The sequence below is a fragment of the Dipodomys merriami genome, unplaced genomic scaffold (genome assembly GCF_024711535.1).
Source record: "Dipodomys merriami isolate MVZ:Mamm:240054 unplaced genomic scaffold, mDipMer1.0.p SCAF_9, whole genome shotgun sequence".
NCBI lineage: Eukaryota > Metazoa > Chordata > Mammalia > Rodentia > Heteromyidae > Dipodomys > Dipodomys merriami.
The window spans coordinates 57,650,534-57,667,761 of NW_027206512.1; the positions used below are offsets into that span (position 1 = coordinate 57,650,534).

Here is a 17,228-nt window from a genome sequence, read left to right on the forward strand (position 1 = left end):
CCCCCTAAACACTTCCCTCACCCTCGGTCTGATGTCTTCCATCAGAAAAAAAAAAGCTTTTTCTTTTCAATGTGTTATCAAGTAGTAAACAGTCACACTTGTCATCAGGTCCCTCCTTCCATCCCCTCCCCATCTCGCCTCTGTCCCATCCATTCCCTTCCCTTCCCTTTCTTTCCTTTTCCCTTTCTTCCCTCTTCCCTTCCCTCAGTAGTGCTGGAATTCAAAACAAAAACATAATAACCTAAAGCAGGGCACCAGTGACACATCTGTAATTCTAGCTACTCAGGAGGCCGAGATGTGAGCATTACTGTTCCTGTAAACCAAACCAAACCTGGTTTGAAGGTATGACTCAAGTGGTAGAATGCCAGCCATGACTGAAAAAGCCCAGCCAGTGTTGAGGCCCCGAGTTCAAGCCCAGAACTATTAAAAAGCCAAACCAAACCAGGAGAAACTATGTGAAACAGACTTGAAACCTCTACATGGGAGGAGCAGGCTGTGGCTGGGGAGGGCTCCAAACGTGGCCCCGGGCTGTTCTTGGCACCTGAGGTCTGAGGCCAGATCTAAGGCTCCCGTGGAGAAGCCTCGTCCTCCTCTTCCTTGGTGGTCTTCAATGGCGTTATCTCACGAAGTGTAATTCGTGAGTCAGTTATCACTGTGGTGGCCATTTTTCCCTTTTAGATTATCTCCCTCCTCACATACGGGAGAAGCCTGAAGCTCAGACTCCCCGAGGCCGCTCGGTGGTCTCCAAGAGCTAGAAACCGTGAGAAGAGCCATCGCAGAATGGCCAGTGTGGGCATCGGCTGGCCTTGATTGAAACCTTTACGGCATGACCATCAACAATCCCTCCCTAAACCCTACGGGGACAGGCGGCTGCTCCGGTCTTCAGAGTGAGGACACTGAGGCACGGAGCAGTCCAGGGAGTCGGTATCAACCCGTGTGGCCAGGCTCAGCCACAACACGTTTTAGGCGGTTTGTCAGGACGAGCACGAGCAAGCCCCGCCCGGGTGCCCAGCTCCTATTGGCTGGATGGCAGGAGGAACGGGCTTGTCCTGTGTCCCCGCCCACGGAGGGGCGTGGCATCCGGGCGTGGCGTGGCGCTGCGGAGAGCAGAAGTGCCGGGGGGCGGGGCGCGGCGCTCGGGGCGGGGCTTCGCCGGTGTCCCCGCCCACGGAGGGGCGTGGCATCCGGGCGTGGCGTGGCGCTGCGGAGAGCAGAAGTGCCGGGGGGCGGGGCGGGGCGCGGCGCTAGGGGCGGGGCTTCGCCGGTGTCCCCGCCCACGGAGGGGCGTGGCATCCGGGCGTGGCGTGGCGCTGCGGAGAGCAGAAGTGCCAGGGGGCGGGGCGCGGCGCGGCGCTCGGGGCGGGGCTTCGCCAGTGTCCCCGCCCACGGAGGGGCGTGACATCCGGGCGTGGCAGCGGAGAGCGCGCGTGCCGGGGGCGGGCCGGGGCGCGGCGAGGCGGGACTCTCGGGATCGGTGGTGGCCGCGGCGCTCGGCGGGGCGTTCGGAGTCGCGGGGACCCGGCGGGACGAGCAGGATGGCGGCGGCGGCGGGCGAGGCGCGCCGGGTGCTGGTGTACGGCGGCCGGGGCGCGCTGGGCTCGCGCTGCGTGCAGGCCTTCCGGGCCCGCAACTGGGTAATGCCGGAGGCTGCGGGGCCGTGGCCCCGGGGCGGGCCTCGTGGTGGCTTGGGGGTGCCGCTGGGGGGAGGCTGTCACGAGGAAGTGGGGGGCCCTGGCGTCGGGGAGAGGGTGCTTGCACGTGCGTGCGCCGCCCCGCGCCGGTCTCGGGGCGCGTGCGCACCGCGGGCCTCGGCTCGGTGCTCGGCCAGGACGCGGGATCGGGAGAGAAAGTTCCAGATGAGGGTCAGGCCTGGACCCCGGCCGTCCCCGCCCAGCCGGGCCTGACGCCCCGGGGCACACGAAGCCCCTGGAGCCAGGAGGAGGGCCCAGCGTTTCCTTCGGGCTCAGAGTCCAGCGTAGGATTCGCTCCATCCCCACCGCCGAGATGCGTGGGGTGGCCTCCCAGATCGGCCGGGGAGCCGCGGCACCCTGGGCTCCCCGGGCTCCCCGGGCACCACGGGCACCACGGGCTCCCGACTTTATCCAGCCCTTCCGAGAACGTCCGTGCGGCCGGGCCCGGTGCGGGCGGCGGAAGGCCGCGCCTTCCCGGTGGGGTTCGTGGTTCACCGGGACTCGGGCACGGTCTGGTGAACTGGTGGACCTCCATTCTTTGTCCTTGTTACCCCCCTTCCTGTCCCGGGGGCGGGCGTGCTGGAGACTTCTTTGTGTCATTGTGACTCCCCCGGGCTTGTTTTGATCCCTGGTTAGAGTGGAGACACTGATCTCTGGGGACTTCAGACTGAGCAGCCCCGATTTCGGAATATGAACCCAGCCTCACCTGTGCCAGCAGAGTTTTTCATTCTTCTCATTTAATTCTTTCTAACCAACCCTATTAATCTTTAACAGCCTGCTTTTGGGGGGAGGAAACTGCCAACTGATTAAACACTCTCTCTCTCTCTCTCTCTCTCTCTCTCTCTCTCTCTCTCTCTCTCCTCTCTCCTCTCTCTCTCCTCTCTCCTCTCTCCTCTCTCCTCTCTCCTCTCTCCTCTCTCCTCTCTCCTCTCTCCTCTCTCCTCTCTCCTCTCTCCTCTCTCCTCTCTGTGGCAGAGTCAGCATTCAGACCCCAAACCTGAAACCACTCTGATTCAGGGCAGCCGTCCTAGTGGGGCAAGGTCCTGCAGATGTGGTCCTGCAAGTGGAATCTGGGCAGCCACTTGTTTATATAATATATATATATATTATATGTCATAATGTATTTATATTAGTCTTAGAGCTAAGAAGAGTTTGCCATTTTCAAAGGGGTTAAAAAAAATTGAGATGTGAATTGCTGTCTCTGGGTGTCTCTAGAAGGAGGGTTTGCCCTGGAGAAGTGTTAATGGTGGGGAGGAAGGAAGGTGTTGGGGTGTAAGGTGCGTACGTAAGAGGTCAGCGCTGTTTTTTGTGTTTTTTTTTTTTTTTTTGTCAGTTATGAGACTTGAACTCTGGGCCTGGGCGCTGTCCTTCAGCTCTTCAGCTCAAGGCTAGCGCTCTACCACTTGAGCCACAGTGATACTTCCAGTTTTCTGGTGGTTTATTGGAGCTAAGAGTCTCACAGACTTTCCTGCCTGGGCTGGCTTTGAACCGCCATCCTCAGATCTCAGCCTCCTGAGTAGCTAGGATGACAGGCGTGAGCCACCAGTGCCCTGCTTTGTTTGTTTGTTTTTTTCCACTTGTATCTTGAGCATCCCTGAAATGCTTCCCTCCAAGTAAGCTTTTTTTTTCTTCTTCTTCTGGTGTTCGGGGTGGAACCTTTGAGTGTGTGAAGCAAGCGCTCTGTGACTGAGCTACACCCTCAGCCCCAGGCCAAAGCTTTTTTGAGAGCCTATATGATGCCCCAACTGGAAAACGCTGTACCAGGAAACTTCACTGCTTGCACAAAATCATTTTCTAAAAAATTGTGAGAAGGAAAAACTAGTGGAGAGCAAAGGAAAGGGTGATACTGTCCAAAAGAAATGAATTCATTACCTGCCTTATGAAATGATAACCCCTTTGTACATCACCTTTATAATGACAAAAATATTTAATAAACATTGTGTAAAATGACCTTCAGGCTATGCGTATAAAGTATATATGAAACAAGTGAATTTTGGGTTTAGACTTGAATCCTATCCCCAAGATATTGTCTATGTCCATATAGATATCTATGGATATATAGATATATATGCAAATACTCCAAAAATTTTTTTAAAGTCCAAAATATGAAACGTTTCCAGTTGCAAGCATTTCCGATAGGGATACCTATAAGCCCACCTTCCCCCCTCCGTTTCCAGGTGTGGGTCTTTGAAGAAGTAAGAACTTCCTCTCTCCTCACCAAAACTATTTTTTCCTTTGCTCAGTGGGTTGCCAGCATTGATGTGGTGGAGAACGAAGAAGCGAGTGCCAGTGTCATTGTTAAAATGACAGACTCATTCACGGAGCAGGCTGATCAGGTAGTTTTTCCTTCAGTGATTTATTTCTCACAGCGTTGGGGGTAGAGACCAGGGCCTCGAGCACTCTGGGAAAGTGCTCTGCCACGGAACCTCCCCCTCCAGCCTCCCACTATTGCCTCTGTAAAGATAAAAGCTATTTGTGTCTGTGGAGGAAAAGTTGGAAAAAGTGAAGAAAAAAAATGGATCCGGTTCCAGTGGCTCACGCATGCAATTTTTGCTACTCGGGAGGCTGAGGTCTGAGGATGCCAAACCCAGCAGGAAAGTCTGTGAGACTTGTCTCTAATTAACTACAAAAATCCAGAAATGGAGCTGTGGTTCAAGTGGTCACGTGCTAGCCCTGAGCAAGAGAAGCTCAGGGACAGTGCCCAGGCCCTGAGCTCAAACTCCAGAACCAACAAAAAAAATTAATTACAAAGATAAATTGTATCATCTTATTTTCTTGTCTGGCTTAGGCATACTGATTATTACTTTTGCAAGTAGGAATAATTTCATATTATTATTTTACAGTTAGACTTATTCAAAAAATTTACTCTTTAAACGTATCTTCAGATATACTTAACTCTTAAAGGTAAATGTATATTCAAATTGTGTATGTAAATATTATACATTTAATTTAAATACCAGTGCACCAGTGCGTTACTTTAAAAAAGCCTCTTTGTAGGCAGAGCTTTTCACTTTGTGGGGATTGCCCACAGTTTACTTTCTGCTTCATTTTTTTTTTTGTTTTTTGTTTTTATTGCTTTACTATATTTATCAAGAATGGTGTGGTGACCATCTTTGTCTCTGTATCTGATTGGTCTTTATCTGATTTGGGTCTTCTCTAAAAAATAGAGTTACCTAGCTCAAAGCATGAACACATTTTTTGTTCAGTTCGTTTTAAATTATAATGTTATTCCTGTTATGTAAAACAAGAAGCCTGTTAGAATGACACAAATATGGAGGGAAACTGTGATTCATTCCTTTCCTCCCTAGGAGAGGGTCACTTTCTAGAAGGATCATTGGTACTGATGTGCCGATGTCTTCATCTACATTTCGTAGTTGTTCTCACTCAGAGGAGTTTTCCACTGGGCGGCTGCAGGGCTCGGTGGAGTGTGTCCTGCGCCCGTGCCCCAGCCCTGGTTCCCAGAGAACCCTTCCCTCTTTGTATGATGCACCACATTTTTCTGAATTTTGAGATTTCTTTTTCCAGTGCTGGTACTGGGGCTTGAATTCAGTGCCTTGGGGCTGTCCCTTAGCTTTTTTGCTCAAGGCTAGTGCTCTTTGAGCCACAGCTCCACTTGTAGCTTTTTCTTGTATGCCAGAGGGTCGGAGTGGGTGGTGGGGTGGGGTGGGGTGATTATTTGGGGATAAGAATCTCACAAACTTTCCTGCCCCTGCTGACTTTGAACTGTGACCCTCAGACCCGAGGCTTCTGTGTAGTTAAGGTTACAGGCGTGAGCCACCAGCACCAGGCTTGATGTGCCATTTGTTCACCACCATTCTATGAGGCTGGGGATGGGCAGTTTTTCCCCTGGAAGCACTGGGTTTCAGGTGCTGAGTGGCATGGCCAGCCAGCCAGCCAGGGCGCGGCGGAGCATGCTCTTCATGTGAACTCGGGGTCTGAGTGGGTCGACTTTACATTCAGTTGCGCTTTCCCTCATCATCGGGACACTGAAGACTTATGACCATTGGCCATTCTGAATAATAAATGCGGGCACCAAACTCAGCAGATGCTCAGCTCTCTTCCATGAATAGTGTAGTCTTTGTATATAACCTGTAATCCTCCAGTTCACCTTAAACCATCTCTCAATGACAGTACTTACATAATAGCAATACCATGTTAATACTTGTTAAACCATGTTATTTAGTATAATGACAACAAAAAGAAGTCCTTAACATGTTTAACAGATACAGATACAAGGTTTTTTCTTTTTTTTTTTTTCCCAGAATGTTTTCAGTTTGAGGTCGTTTGAAACTTTGGATGTGTAGCCCACGTAGGCCCCTCATGTTTACCCTGACTATGTGATACCTGGGCTGTACTAGAAGTTGACACGGCCTCATGCGTTGCCAGCCACCATTCTGAGGGCTGTATTTCCATGAAGGCACCTGGTCTCCATACAACACGCAACACCTGTTTCTCATGTTATCTCCCTTTTAGAAATGATGAGGCGGAAGCCCAGAAAGACTAGGTCCTCGCTCAGGGTCAAAAGGCAGGGGTGGCTTCGGTGGGATTTGAGCTGGCAGTGGTGGCAGTGGGGTTTGATGGCTTTGCTCTTAGCATTGAGCGAAAGCAAATAGCATCACGTGAGCAGGGTAGGGAAAGCTGGGACTGGGCGGGGTGGAGTCCCTGGGTCTGGAGAAGCGTGTGCCTTCTATGAGTGGGTCCCTGTGGTCTGGGCTGCCAGCGGCTTCTTGTTCACCGCAGGTCCTGATTTTCACGAGGGCTGCACTGGGTGGGAGTTGCCGCTGCCTGAGACTTGAGTATGAAAGGCATCAGGAAGACTCAGACGGCCCCAGGGCTGGCAGAACAAAACCAAAAACAACTCCCAAGCACTCTGTACTCACCAGTATTTTGCCATTGACAATCTTACCTTGCTGTTGATATTTCGTGGACATTTTCTTAGGTTACGATTCTATCATTTGTGAAGAAAGTTTAGAAAGGAAATATCAGAATATATTACTACTCCATTTCTGGTTTTTTTTTTTTTTTTGGTCTTTTCTCTTTTTGGTACTGGGGATCGAATCAGGATGTTGCACGTGGTAGACAAGCGCTTTGCCACTGTTACACCCCAGCACATCTCAGCGTTCTCCACTGTCTGTAAGGAGAATCTCACTGAAATCGACTTGGACCTCAGCAGTGTGTGGTCTGTGGGCTAGTTTCCTATGCACATTGCCAGCCAGCTTTATAGGAAGAAAGAAACTGAGGTGTCTGTAAGGGTGCGTTTCAGTTTGCCCTACAGCTCACGCCGCTTTGTGTCCCTGTGTTCAAGGTGACCGCTGAGGTTGGAAAGCTCTTGGGTGATCAGAAGGTGGATGCCATTCTTTGTGTGGCCGGAGGATGGGCCGGGGGCAATGCCAAATCCAAATGTAAGTTGTTTTCTGAGTTAATCATTCATTCTGCTCTGCTCTGCCCTTTGCCCTGCTGACAGGGATTGCCCGCCACCTGGGTGCCAGGCAGCTGTTTGGCTGTTTGTCTCCCGGAATCTTTACAGTAGCTGAGCATGTCTGTCTGACTGGGCTGTCTGTAAAGAACAGATTATTTCTCACAGTTCTGGAGGAAGGGACATCCAAAGCTGAGGTTTTGGCCCCTGGCAAGGGCCTCCGCCAGCATCATCCCCCAGTAGAAGAGAACACGAGGAATAGAGTGGGACGGGGCCTGGAACCCATCCTTTTGCCAGTAGCCCACTCCTGCAGTCATGGCTTCACCAGTTTGTGAGTGCAGAGCTCTTGACTTGACTCTTTAAAAAAGTAGCAGTATTGGGGTTTGAACTCAGGGCCTTCCTTGCTCTTGCTTATGCTACCATTTGAAGCATGTCTCCAGCCCTGCTTATTTTGCTGCTTTTTAAAAATTTTTTTCCTTCGGTCGTGGGGCCTGAACTCTGGGCCTGGGCGCTGTCCCTCAGCTCCTCAGCTCAAGGCAGTACTCTACCACTTGAGCCACAGCACCACTTCCAGCTTTTTCTGTTTATGTGGCGCTGAGGAATTGAACCCAGGGCCTCATGCATGCGAGGCAAGTACTCTACCACTGAGACACCTTCCAAGTCCCTTTTGCTGCTGCTTTTGGAGATGAAGTCCAGTGAACTTTCCTACCTAGGCTGGCTTCAATTTTCCAGATCTCCACTGTCTTGGGCAGCTAGGATTCTAGCTCAGTCCCCGACACTGGGCATGGCCTCCCGTGAACACATCCCTCCATCAGCACTGCGCACTGGGGATTAAGTTTCCCACACCTGACCTTGGAACCACCTTCACACCATAGATCTCTATGGCAAGGAAGTGACAACACCTCATTTTATGGGTGAAGGAAAAGCTTCCCACCAAGTAATAATCTTTTGGAATTTTTGTCATGACCAAAAGCGGACATAAACATATACGTTCTTAAAAATCTAATACCCATCATAAGATTAAACAGGTATGTGTGTGTGTGTGTGCGCGCGCGTGTGTGTGTGTGTGCGTGTATGCACATGTTCTCATATTGGGCTTGAACTCAGGACCTGGATGCTGTCTCTGAGCTTTTTCACTCAGGGCTAGTGCTCTACCTCTTGGATCACAGCTCCACTTCTGGCTTTTTGCTCACTAATTGGAAATAAGAGTCTCTCAGATTTATCTGCCTAGTCTGGCTTCAAACCTTGATCCTCAGATCTCAGTATCCTGCCTAGCTAGGATTACAGGTATGAGCTACCAGTGCCTGGCTGGTTAGGTTTGAGACAATACCAATCTAGTAAATTTGTTAACCTCAGCTTTGTTTGCTTAAACTTACTGGTTCAAATTTTACCAAGTAGCAGGTAGGAAAGCTGAGCCTTGATTGGGACATCAAAACTGTGCCCCTGCCATTGAACCAGATGTTGTTTGTATTAATTAGATCTTGTTACAAATGGGGATGAGGAATCGGCAGGGGGAAGACCTTGGAGGGGTCTTTCTTGAGTCTTGGGTTGTGTGAGTTGAGCGTGAATTTTGATTCCTTCTCTGGGAATGATGAGCCCACTTTTTTTTCTCCTTCCTTCTCTTCTTCCCTTCCTTCCTTTCTTCTTCTCAGCTCTCTTTAAAAACTGTGACCTGATGTGGAAGCAGAGTATGTGGACGTCGACCATCTCCAGCCACCTGGCCACCAAGCACCTGAAGGAGGGCGGCCTCTTGACCTTGGCCGGTGCCAAGGCTGCCCTGGATGGGACCCCAGGTAAGCCCGTAGGACTCAGCTGTGAAAGGAGAGTGCCTTGTGCTCTGGGCTGCTGGATGGGATGGAGAAACCGCATTGGGTTGTGAGTGCTTCTGACTTTGGTCCTTACTCCCCCACACCTGGGGAAATCTGGGTATAGTTTAGAATAAATTATGAGTCAGACTTATTAATAAACCCACTTGTTGGAAAGAAAATTGTCACTTGGAAAGCTGTTCACCTCCCCTGTCTCAGGTTGTGCCTGTGGACTGGCGGGTGAACTGTGCTAAATGACCGACTGCCCTGGAGCGGTTAAGCACCGGGCGGGGATGGCAATCCTGTCTTAGGGATCATGCGTCCTGTTGTAATTGGAAAGCGTGTTTTCTTAGGTACAGATAGTTTGTTTTGTGTCTTACAAATGACCTCTTCTTACCTGCATTTTGTACCCAAAGAAAGGGTTGTGGCACAGAGTGAGGCCATTTGGGTAGCTGGTTGGTTGGGTTTGATCCCCAAAGATTCCCTGCCCGTGTGTTGCTGCAGTGAGTGGGAAGGGAGCCCAGGGCGTGGCGGAGCTTCGGGTGCCCGCGTGGAGTAGCGGGCCGGGGTCCGCGCCCGCCCAGAGCCTTCCCACGGCTCCTACCTGCCGTCCGGGAGCCAGAGGGACGCCCGCCCGCCCGCCCGCCTGCCCGCCCGGGGGCCGCGAGGCCTAGGCGCCGCCCCCCACCCTCTGGCCGCGAGGCCTAGGCGCCGCCCCCCACCCTCTGGCCGCCCGGGGGCCGCGAGGCCTAGGCGCCGTCCCCCCCCCCCCCCCCCCCCCGTGTCACCCTCCTCCCCTCCGCCGTGTCACCGCCTGCGGGTGCGGCTGTCCGGCGGGGCGCGGTCCTGCGTGCCCGGCTGCCCCGGTCACGATTGTCTTCTCTCCATCTGGCAGGGATGATCGGCTACGGCATGGCCAAGGGCGCCGTCCACCAGCTGTGCCAGAGCCTGGCGGGGAAGAACAGCGGCATGCCGCCCGGAGCCGCCGCCGTCGCCGTGCTCCCGTAAGCCGGTGCTCCCTAAACCCGTGCTCCCTAAGCCCGTGCTCCCTAAGCCCCGTGCTCCCTAAACCCGTGCTCCCTAAGCCCGTGCTCCCTAAGCCCCGTGCTCCCTAAACCCGTGCTCCCTAAGCCCCGTGCTCCCTAAACCCGTGCTCCCTAAGCCCCGTGCTCCCTAAACCCGTGCTCCCTAAGCCCCGTGCTCCCTAAACCCGTGCTCCCTAAGCCCGTGCTCCCTAAGCCCCGTGCTCCCTAAACCCGTGCTCCCTAAGCTCGTGCTCCCTAAATCCGTGCTCCCTAAACCCGTGCTCCCTAAGCCCGTGCTCCCTAAACCCGTGCTCCCTAAACCCCGTGCTCCCTAAACCCCGTGCTCCCTAAGCCCGTGCTCCCTAAGCCCGTGCTCCCTAAACCCCGTGCTCCCTAAGCCTGTGCTCCCTAAACCCGTGCTCCCTAAACCCCGTGCTCCCTAAACCCGTGCTCCTGTAAGCCCCGTGCTCCTGTAAGCCCCGTGCTCCCTAAACCCGTGCTCCCTAAACCCCGTGCTCCCTAAACCCGTGCTCCCTAAACCCCGTGCTCCCTAAACCCGTGCTCCCTAAGCCCGTGCTCCCTAAACCCGTGCTCCCTAAACCCGTGCTCCCGTAAGCCGGTGCTCCCTAAACCCGGGCTCCCTAAACCCCGTGCTCCCTAAATCCGTGCTCCCTAAACCCCGTGCTCCTGTAAGCCTGTGCTCCTGTAAGCCTGTGCTTCCTTAACCCCGTGCTCCCTAAACCCAGTGCTCCCTAAACCCCGTGCTCCCTAAGCCCCGTGCTCCCCAAACCCCGTGCTCCCTAAACTCCATGCTCCCTAAGCCCGTGCTCCCTAAACCCCGTGCTCCCTAAACCCCGTGCTCCCTAAGCCCGTGCTCCCTAAGCCCCGTGCTCCCTAAGCCCGTGCTCCCTAAACCCGTGCTCTGTAAGCCCCGTCCTCCCTAAGCCCCGTGCTCCCGTAAGTCGGTGCTCCCTAAACCCGTGCTCCCTAAACCCCGTGCTCCCTAAACCTCGTGCTCCCTAAACTCCGTGCTCCCTAAACCTCGTGCTCCCTAAACCCTGTACTCCCTAAACCCTGTGCTCCCTAAGCCCGTGCTCCCTAAACCCATGCTCCCTAAACCCGTGCTCCCTAAACCCATGCTCCCTAAACCCGTGCTCCCTAAACCCATGCTCCCTAAACCTCGTGCTCCCTAAACCTGTGCTCCCTAAGCCTGTGCTCCCTAAGCCCGTGCTCCCTAAACCCCGTCCTCCCTAAGCCCGTGCTCCCTAAACCCATGCTCCCTAAACCCGTGCTCCCTAAGCCCGTGCTCCCTAAGCCCCGTGCTCCCTAAACCCGTCCTCCTTAAGCCCGTGCTCCCTAAACCCATGCTCCCTAAACCCGTGCTCCCTAAGCCCGTGCTCCGTAAGCCCCGTGCTCCCTAAACCCGTGCTCTGTAAGCCCGTGCTCCCTAAGCCCCGTGCTCCCCTTAGCGTCATAGTGCTCCCTAAACCCCGTGCTCCCTAAACCCCGTGCTCCCCTTAGCGTCATAGTGCTCCCTAAGCCCGTGCTCCCTAAGCCCGTGCTCTGTAAGCCCGTGCTCCCTAAGCCCCGTGCTCCCCTTAGCGTCATAGTGCTCCGTAAGCCCGTGCTCCCCTTAGCGTCATAGTGCTCTGTAAGCCTTGTGCTCCCCTTAGTGCTGTTGTGTTCCCTGAGCACCTGCTGAGCACGGCCTGTGGCCCAGAGCCGGCCTTGCAGTTTCCAGGGGCTGATGGTAGGCTGCAGATACTTCTCTGCGCCGCTGTGGTCGAGGGTCCCAGGCTGCTCACGTCACAAGCAGCAGGCGTTTGGGCCTCAGTTCTGGAGGTTCCTGGTGTCCGCTGCGCCTTCTCAGCGTTAGTGGGAGAGGGCGGAGGTGCGCAGCCCCTGGACGCGCAGGAGCCCCGTCTGTGCGGGTGGAGCCCCATGCAGGCCCTGTGAGGGCCGGCTCCCGTCCCGGCCGCCCCGCACACCCTGGCAGGACCACAGGGTTGGACTGCCCCGGGCCGCCTGGGCTGGTCGAGGCCTGGCTCCGTGTGTCTGTTTGGTTTTTTTCCTTTCTTATTTTCATTTTTTCTTTCTTATTCCGTTTTTAGAATTAGTCCACACATTTTATTTTGCTATAATACTTGTGTTTCACACTGGCCAGTGTGTGTGTGCGTGTATGTGTGTGTATGTGTGTGTGTGTTGTGTATGTGTGTGTTGTGTGTGTATGTGTATGTGTGTGTTGTGTGTGTGTATGTGTGTGTTGTGTGTGTATGTGTGTGTTGTGTGTGTGTTGTGTGTTGTGTGCGTGTTGTGTATGTGTGTGTGTTGTGTGTGTATGTGTATGTGTGTGTGTGTTGTGTGTGTGTGTTGTGTGTATGTGTGTATGTGTGTGTTGTGTGTGTATGTGTGTGTGTGTGTTGTGTGTGTGTGTGTGTGTTGTGTGTGTGTGAGGGCGGGCAAGGCTGCTGGGATGGGGAGGGGAGAGCATGGGAAACCACAGGGACATCTCTCTGTGACCCGCAAGCCAGCCCCCCGCCAGCCGTCCCCACCCCGCAGAGGCCCCTGCCTTGGAGGTGTCTTGTTCCTTCTGGAAGAATTCCTCATGTGTGGCTTGACTCTGGCCTCATTTCCACAGAGGGACTTCCCTGTCCTTTCTGTTCTGTACTTTGAGCTAGGTTTGGAGACATTCCTGAGGGTCTGAGCTCCGCTTTCCCCTCCTGAAGCCTTACGAGCTTAGCGCTCTCCTGTTTAAGGAATATTATTCCACTTAATCCTTGGAGATGAGCATGCCACATTTTGTGACTACACAAAGCACTTTCCTCTGAGAGAGCATTTAAAATAAGAGTGCAGTGGGCCTCTGCCCACTTTCTTCTTGTCTGCTGGGGGGTGAGTCACAAAGGAGCCTTACTGAATGACACTGAGAGGTTGGTTTTTGTTTTTGCCAGTCCTGGGGCTTGAACTTTGCCCCAGCTCCTTTTTTGCTCAAGGTTAGCGCTCTATTACTTGAGCCACAGCGCCACTTGTGGCTTTTTCTGTGTATGTGGTGCTGAGGAATCGAACCCAGGGCCTCATGCATGCAAGGCAAGCGCTCTACCACTAGGCCTCACTCTTAGCCCAAGAGCTAACAGCTTCCTGGTCCTGGTGTTCTGGCTGACCCCATGAAGATGTCACACTCGGTGCAAGACGCTCAGTGGCGATGCTGCCCGCCCGCCGTGCTTTCCTGAGGGCTGAGGACCACGCGCCCGTGGCTGTAAGTGACGCCCTTCTCTCTGCCTTGCAGGGTGACCCTGGACACCCCCATGAACAGGAAGTCCATGCCCGAGGCTGACTTCAGCTCCTGGACACCCTTAGAATTTCTGGTGGAGTGAGTATGGCCACCGCCACGGCTGCCTGCGTGGGTGGAAGGAGAAGCCCTCTGCTCCTGGGTCACGGGGGACCCCAGGGTGCCCCTGCCCGTGTGGGACTCGCTCAGGACCGGGAGGAGCAGTCGTCTGGAGGGGCTCCTGGTGGCAGCGCAGACCCTGGCTCACTCCCTCACTCCCCACGGGCTGACGCGCGCCTTTCCCGCCGCGGGCCTGGGTGCCAGTCCTTATAAAGCGGTCCATGGTAATGGTTGGGAGGAGACAGGGCGGCAGCGAGCGCGAAGCCCTCGCTCCCAGGCCGGGCCCCTCGCCAGCGCCCAGGAAACGGGGCCATGGCAGCGAGGCTGGGTGGAAGGTCTGGGTCCCGTGACCCATCAGCGTGGGCCATTGCCACGTTGGAAGCCCCGCCCAGAGCACTTTGCTCCTTTGTGTTTCCCGTGGGGACACAGCTTCTCCGCTGTCTGTGGCGAGCCCTACCCGCTCCGGCCACTCTGTCCTCAGAGCAGGGGAGCTGAGAGGACGGGGAGACGCCCGCCCTGCTGTGCCCGCTGTGCCCCGCTGTGCCAGCGCGCTCGCTGCTTTGAGGGCCACCCACGGTGTCGGCGGAGCTGGGGATGCACATTGGCCTGATGTTCCCACTCACTGACATGTTGGAGGGAAGTGATAGGCTAGAGTCACCTGTTAGCGCTGGCCATGCTGAGCACGTCCTCCTGACCTAAGGCTTGGGACTTGGAGGCGGGGAGGGGCCTCGGGTCCCACAGAGTCCCAGCGGCTGTGACCCGTGACGCCCGTGCTGGGGACCACAGTGTTTGATTGGTGATAAAGTCAAAATTGTGCAAGAGACTAAGCTTTGAATCCGATGAGGTTCGAATTTACTTTCCTTTTTTTCTCTCTTTGGTGGTGTCAGGGTTTGAACCCAGGGCTTCCCACATGCTAGGCAGGTGCTCTGCAGACTCAGAGCGAAGGTCGTCGCCTGCCATCCTCGCAACTGCGGGAAGTATAAATAGGATCATGGCTGTGGACGGCCTAGGCCAAGTATAAGCCTCCATTTCAAAAATAACCAGAGCAAAAGCAGTCAAATTTCCGCGCAGCTCTGAAGTACACTTGGCCTTTGTATCTGTGTTCTGCGCCCAGAGTTCTTCAGCAGCTTTTGAGCTGAACACATGCAGATACTTTTTCCCTTGTCAGTATTTCCTAAACCTATTAAAGCTGTTTAACTGTGGTGGTCACTGGTAATGCCGAGACGACTGAAATACGGGAGGTTGTGTATAGGTTACGTGCAGTCCGTGCTGTTTTCTGTAAGGGACTTGAGCTTCTCAGATTTTCTGTCCTGAGGTCCTGCAGCCAATGCCCTGCAAATACTGAAGGACTTGTGCGCTGTGCATTTGTCCATCTATTAGAATTAACCAACTGAGGTCTTTTAAAATTACATAAAAAGGATGCGACTGTGTTGTAAAGAATTTCAACCGTGCAGAAAAACCACAGCTGAGAGCACGGTAACTCGTGCTGCCCAGGCCGCCCGTGATTCTGGTCCAGAGCTCCTGGAACCTGCTCTGGGATGCACGATGTTCAGTGGTCTCCCAGCTTCACCTCTCATCAGCCCGCGCCGAGGCCATTGGTGTGAAATTAAGAGTGCTTTGAAAATGCTAAGTGTTTGTTTTTTATTCTAGAACCTTCCATGACTGGATCACAGGGAAAAACCGACCAAGCTCAGGAAGCCTCATGCAGGTGGTAACCACGGAGGGAAAGACGGAGCTCACCCCGGCGTATTTTTAAGCTCCATCTCAGTACCTGAGAGGAACCTGCCAGAAGCGTCATAGCCTGTGTCAGTGTGGCTACGTCCGGCACTTATTCTCCATGCTTCTGTTTGTGGTACAAGATGCGCTCACGTGAAGTAACCTGGGCGGAGGGCGCAGCCTGCCATCCTGTGCTCCTGCGCGGGTGGGGCGTGGGCAGCAGCCTGCGCTGTCACCTTGGATTGCTCTGCAGCCGCTGGTCTGTCCTGACGGTGGCTGCCATCTTGATAATCGGGGCGCCCTGGTATGGAGGGGCCGTGTATTTTGAGGGCCAAGTTGTTTTTGCGTGTTGTTTATGTCATAGTTGTAGTTTTGTGGCCTCAAGTTAAACTGCCTTAAAACTCTCTATGTGGTAGAAGCAACATGTCACAAACTCTGTCCTGTGTCCCTTGAGCAGTTGCCAAGTGTCCCTCGGTCTGGGCTAAGTGTGCAAGAGAAATACTTGGGAGTGTTCTTCCTAATAAACACCCCTCCCTCCTGTATCGTGTGGTCTTCTCTAAGCAAACCCCGCCTCGTGCAGGGTCGAGCGCCGTGTGGCAGGATGACGGGCTGCTGGGGGACTTTTCTCCTGATGTTCTTAAAAGGTGTGAGTGCAAATTCTGGAGTGTGCTTTGCACACAGCAGCACGGGCCAGAGCATATCCTGGACATAGCCAGCTCTCGGGGGTGGGGGACCCCTCGAGGGTTGACTAAAAGCGACCCTCACGTGACTGGTGCAGGCCCTTCTCATGAGAACTGCTGCTGCACCGCATCCGCTCGGGCGGGAGCCACGCTCATTGCTGCCAGGACTTGGCCCACGGCCTCTGCTACGATGTGGGGTTTTGGTCTCTCGCACATTTAACACATCTACTGTTGGAATTATTACAGTGGCTCCAAAGTGAAATGCAGTGTCCTGGGACGGGTTTGGCATCGCTTCTGCCTCTGGCAGCCTCCCTATCGGCCCCGCATGCCGTTCACGCTGCAGGGCGCGTCCACCCTGGCCGGGGCACAGAAATGCAGCCAGTCCATGGCCTGTCCGGGTGGTTTCCCGCGCGTGTTGTCAGTGGTCTTCCGTGTTGCAGCAGGAGTGCTGGGCGCTTTCCTCCTGCGTCACGTCCCTGTGTGTATACACTGCAGTCTTGTTCACCCACGGGGCCACCCATACACACTCATACTGCTTTTCACTTTAGGCTGTTGTGAACAGTGCTGCTGTGTACAAGTAGTTTTTGGTCCTTTTGGATATAGTCAGGAGTGACTTTACTTGATCTTAGGGTCTTTTCTGTGTTTTAGCTTTTTATGGAGTCCTGTGGTTCTTGTCATGGTACTTCATGGTGAGTGTGTGTGTGTGTGTGTGTGTGTGCTGGTCCTGAGGCTTAAACTCTGCCTGGGCGCTGTCCCTGAGCTTTTTTTTGTTTAAGGCTAGCACAAGGTGAGTGTGTGTGTGTGTGTGTGTGTGTGTGTGTGTGTGTGTGTGTGTGTGTGTGTGTGTGAGCTTTTTTTTGTTTAAGGCTAGCACAAGGTGAGGTGTGTGTGTGTGTGTGTGTGTGTGTGTGTGTGTGTGTGTGTGTGTGTGTGTGTGTGTGTGTGTGTGTGTGTGTGTGTGTGTGTGTGCTGGTCCTGAGGCTTAAACTCTGCCTGGGCGCTGTCCCTGAGCTTTTTTTTGTTTAAAGCTAGCACTCTTACCACTTGAGCTACAGCTCTACTTCTGTCTTTTCTTTGCTGGTTAATTGGAGATAAGAGTCTCACAGACTTTCGTGCCCAGGCTGACTTTGAACCATGATCCTCAGCCTCCTGAGTAGCTAGAGTGACAGGTGTGAGCCACTGGCACTCAGCCCTTTGCGGTGATGTTATCCAAGTATTAGAGGAAAGCTGATGGACGCTCCCTCTTGGGAAGATGGACTGTAAAGTTTCCCAGCTAGAGAGCAGCACGGTGGGTCTGGAACACCAGTCCAGCTGTTGATGGCACCCGTACTGCACACCTGCCCACCCCTCACGTCTCAGCCTCCTGCTCGCCTTCCCAAGAGCACAACATGGGTACCGTAAGCTGCACCTCTCTGAGGGAGAATTGGTCTTAGGAAGACTGGCAGCTTTTATTTTGTTTACAAACCAGACTTAATAATTGCTTATTATTTGTGTTTTTCTTTATCTGCAA

At 53.9% G+C, this 17,228-nt stretch overlaps 1 protein-coding gene across 1 annotated transcript; it reads left to right on the forward strand.

Annotated features, from left to right (window-relative positions):
• The first annotated feature begins 1,445 nt into the window (after nt 1-1,445).
• Qdpr (quinoid dihydropteridine reductase) lies at nt 1,446-15,578 on the forward strand. The gene is made up of 7 exons (XM_070012281.1): nt 1,446-1,634; nt 3,935-4,027; nt 6,997-7,093; nt 8,760-8,900; nt 9,808-9,916; nt 13,221-13,304; nt 14,973-15,578. The coding sequence occupies exons 1-7, from the start codon at nt 1,536-1,538 to the stop codon at nt 15,076-15,078; spliced, it is 729 nt and encodes a 242-aa protein (XP_069868382.1). The 5' UTR covers nt 1,446-1,535; the 3' UTR covers nt 15,079-15,578.
• The last annotated feature ends 1,650 nt before the right edge of the window (nt 15,579-17,228 follow it).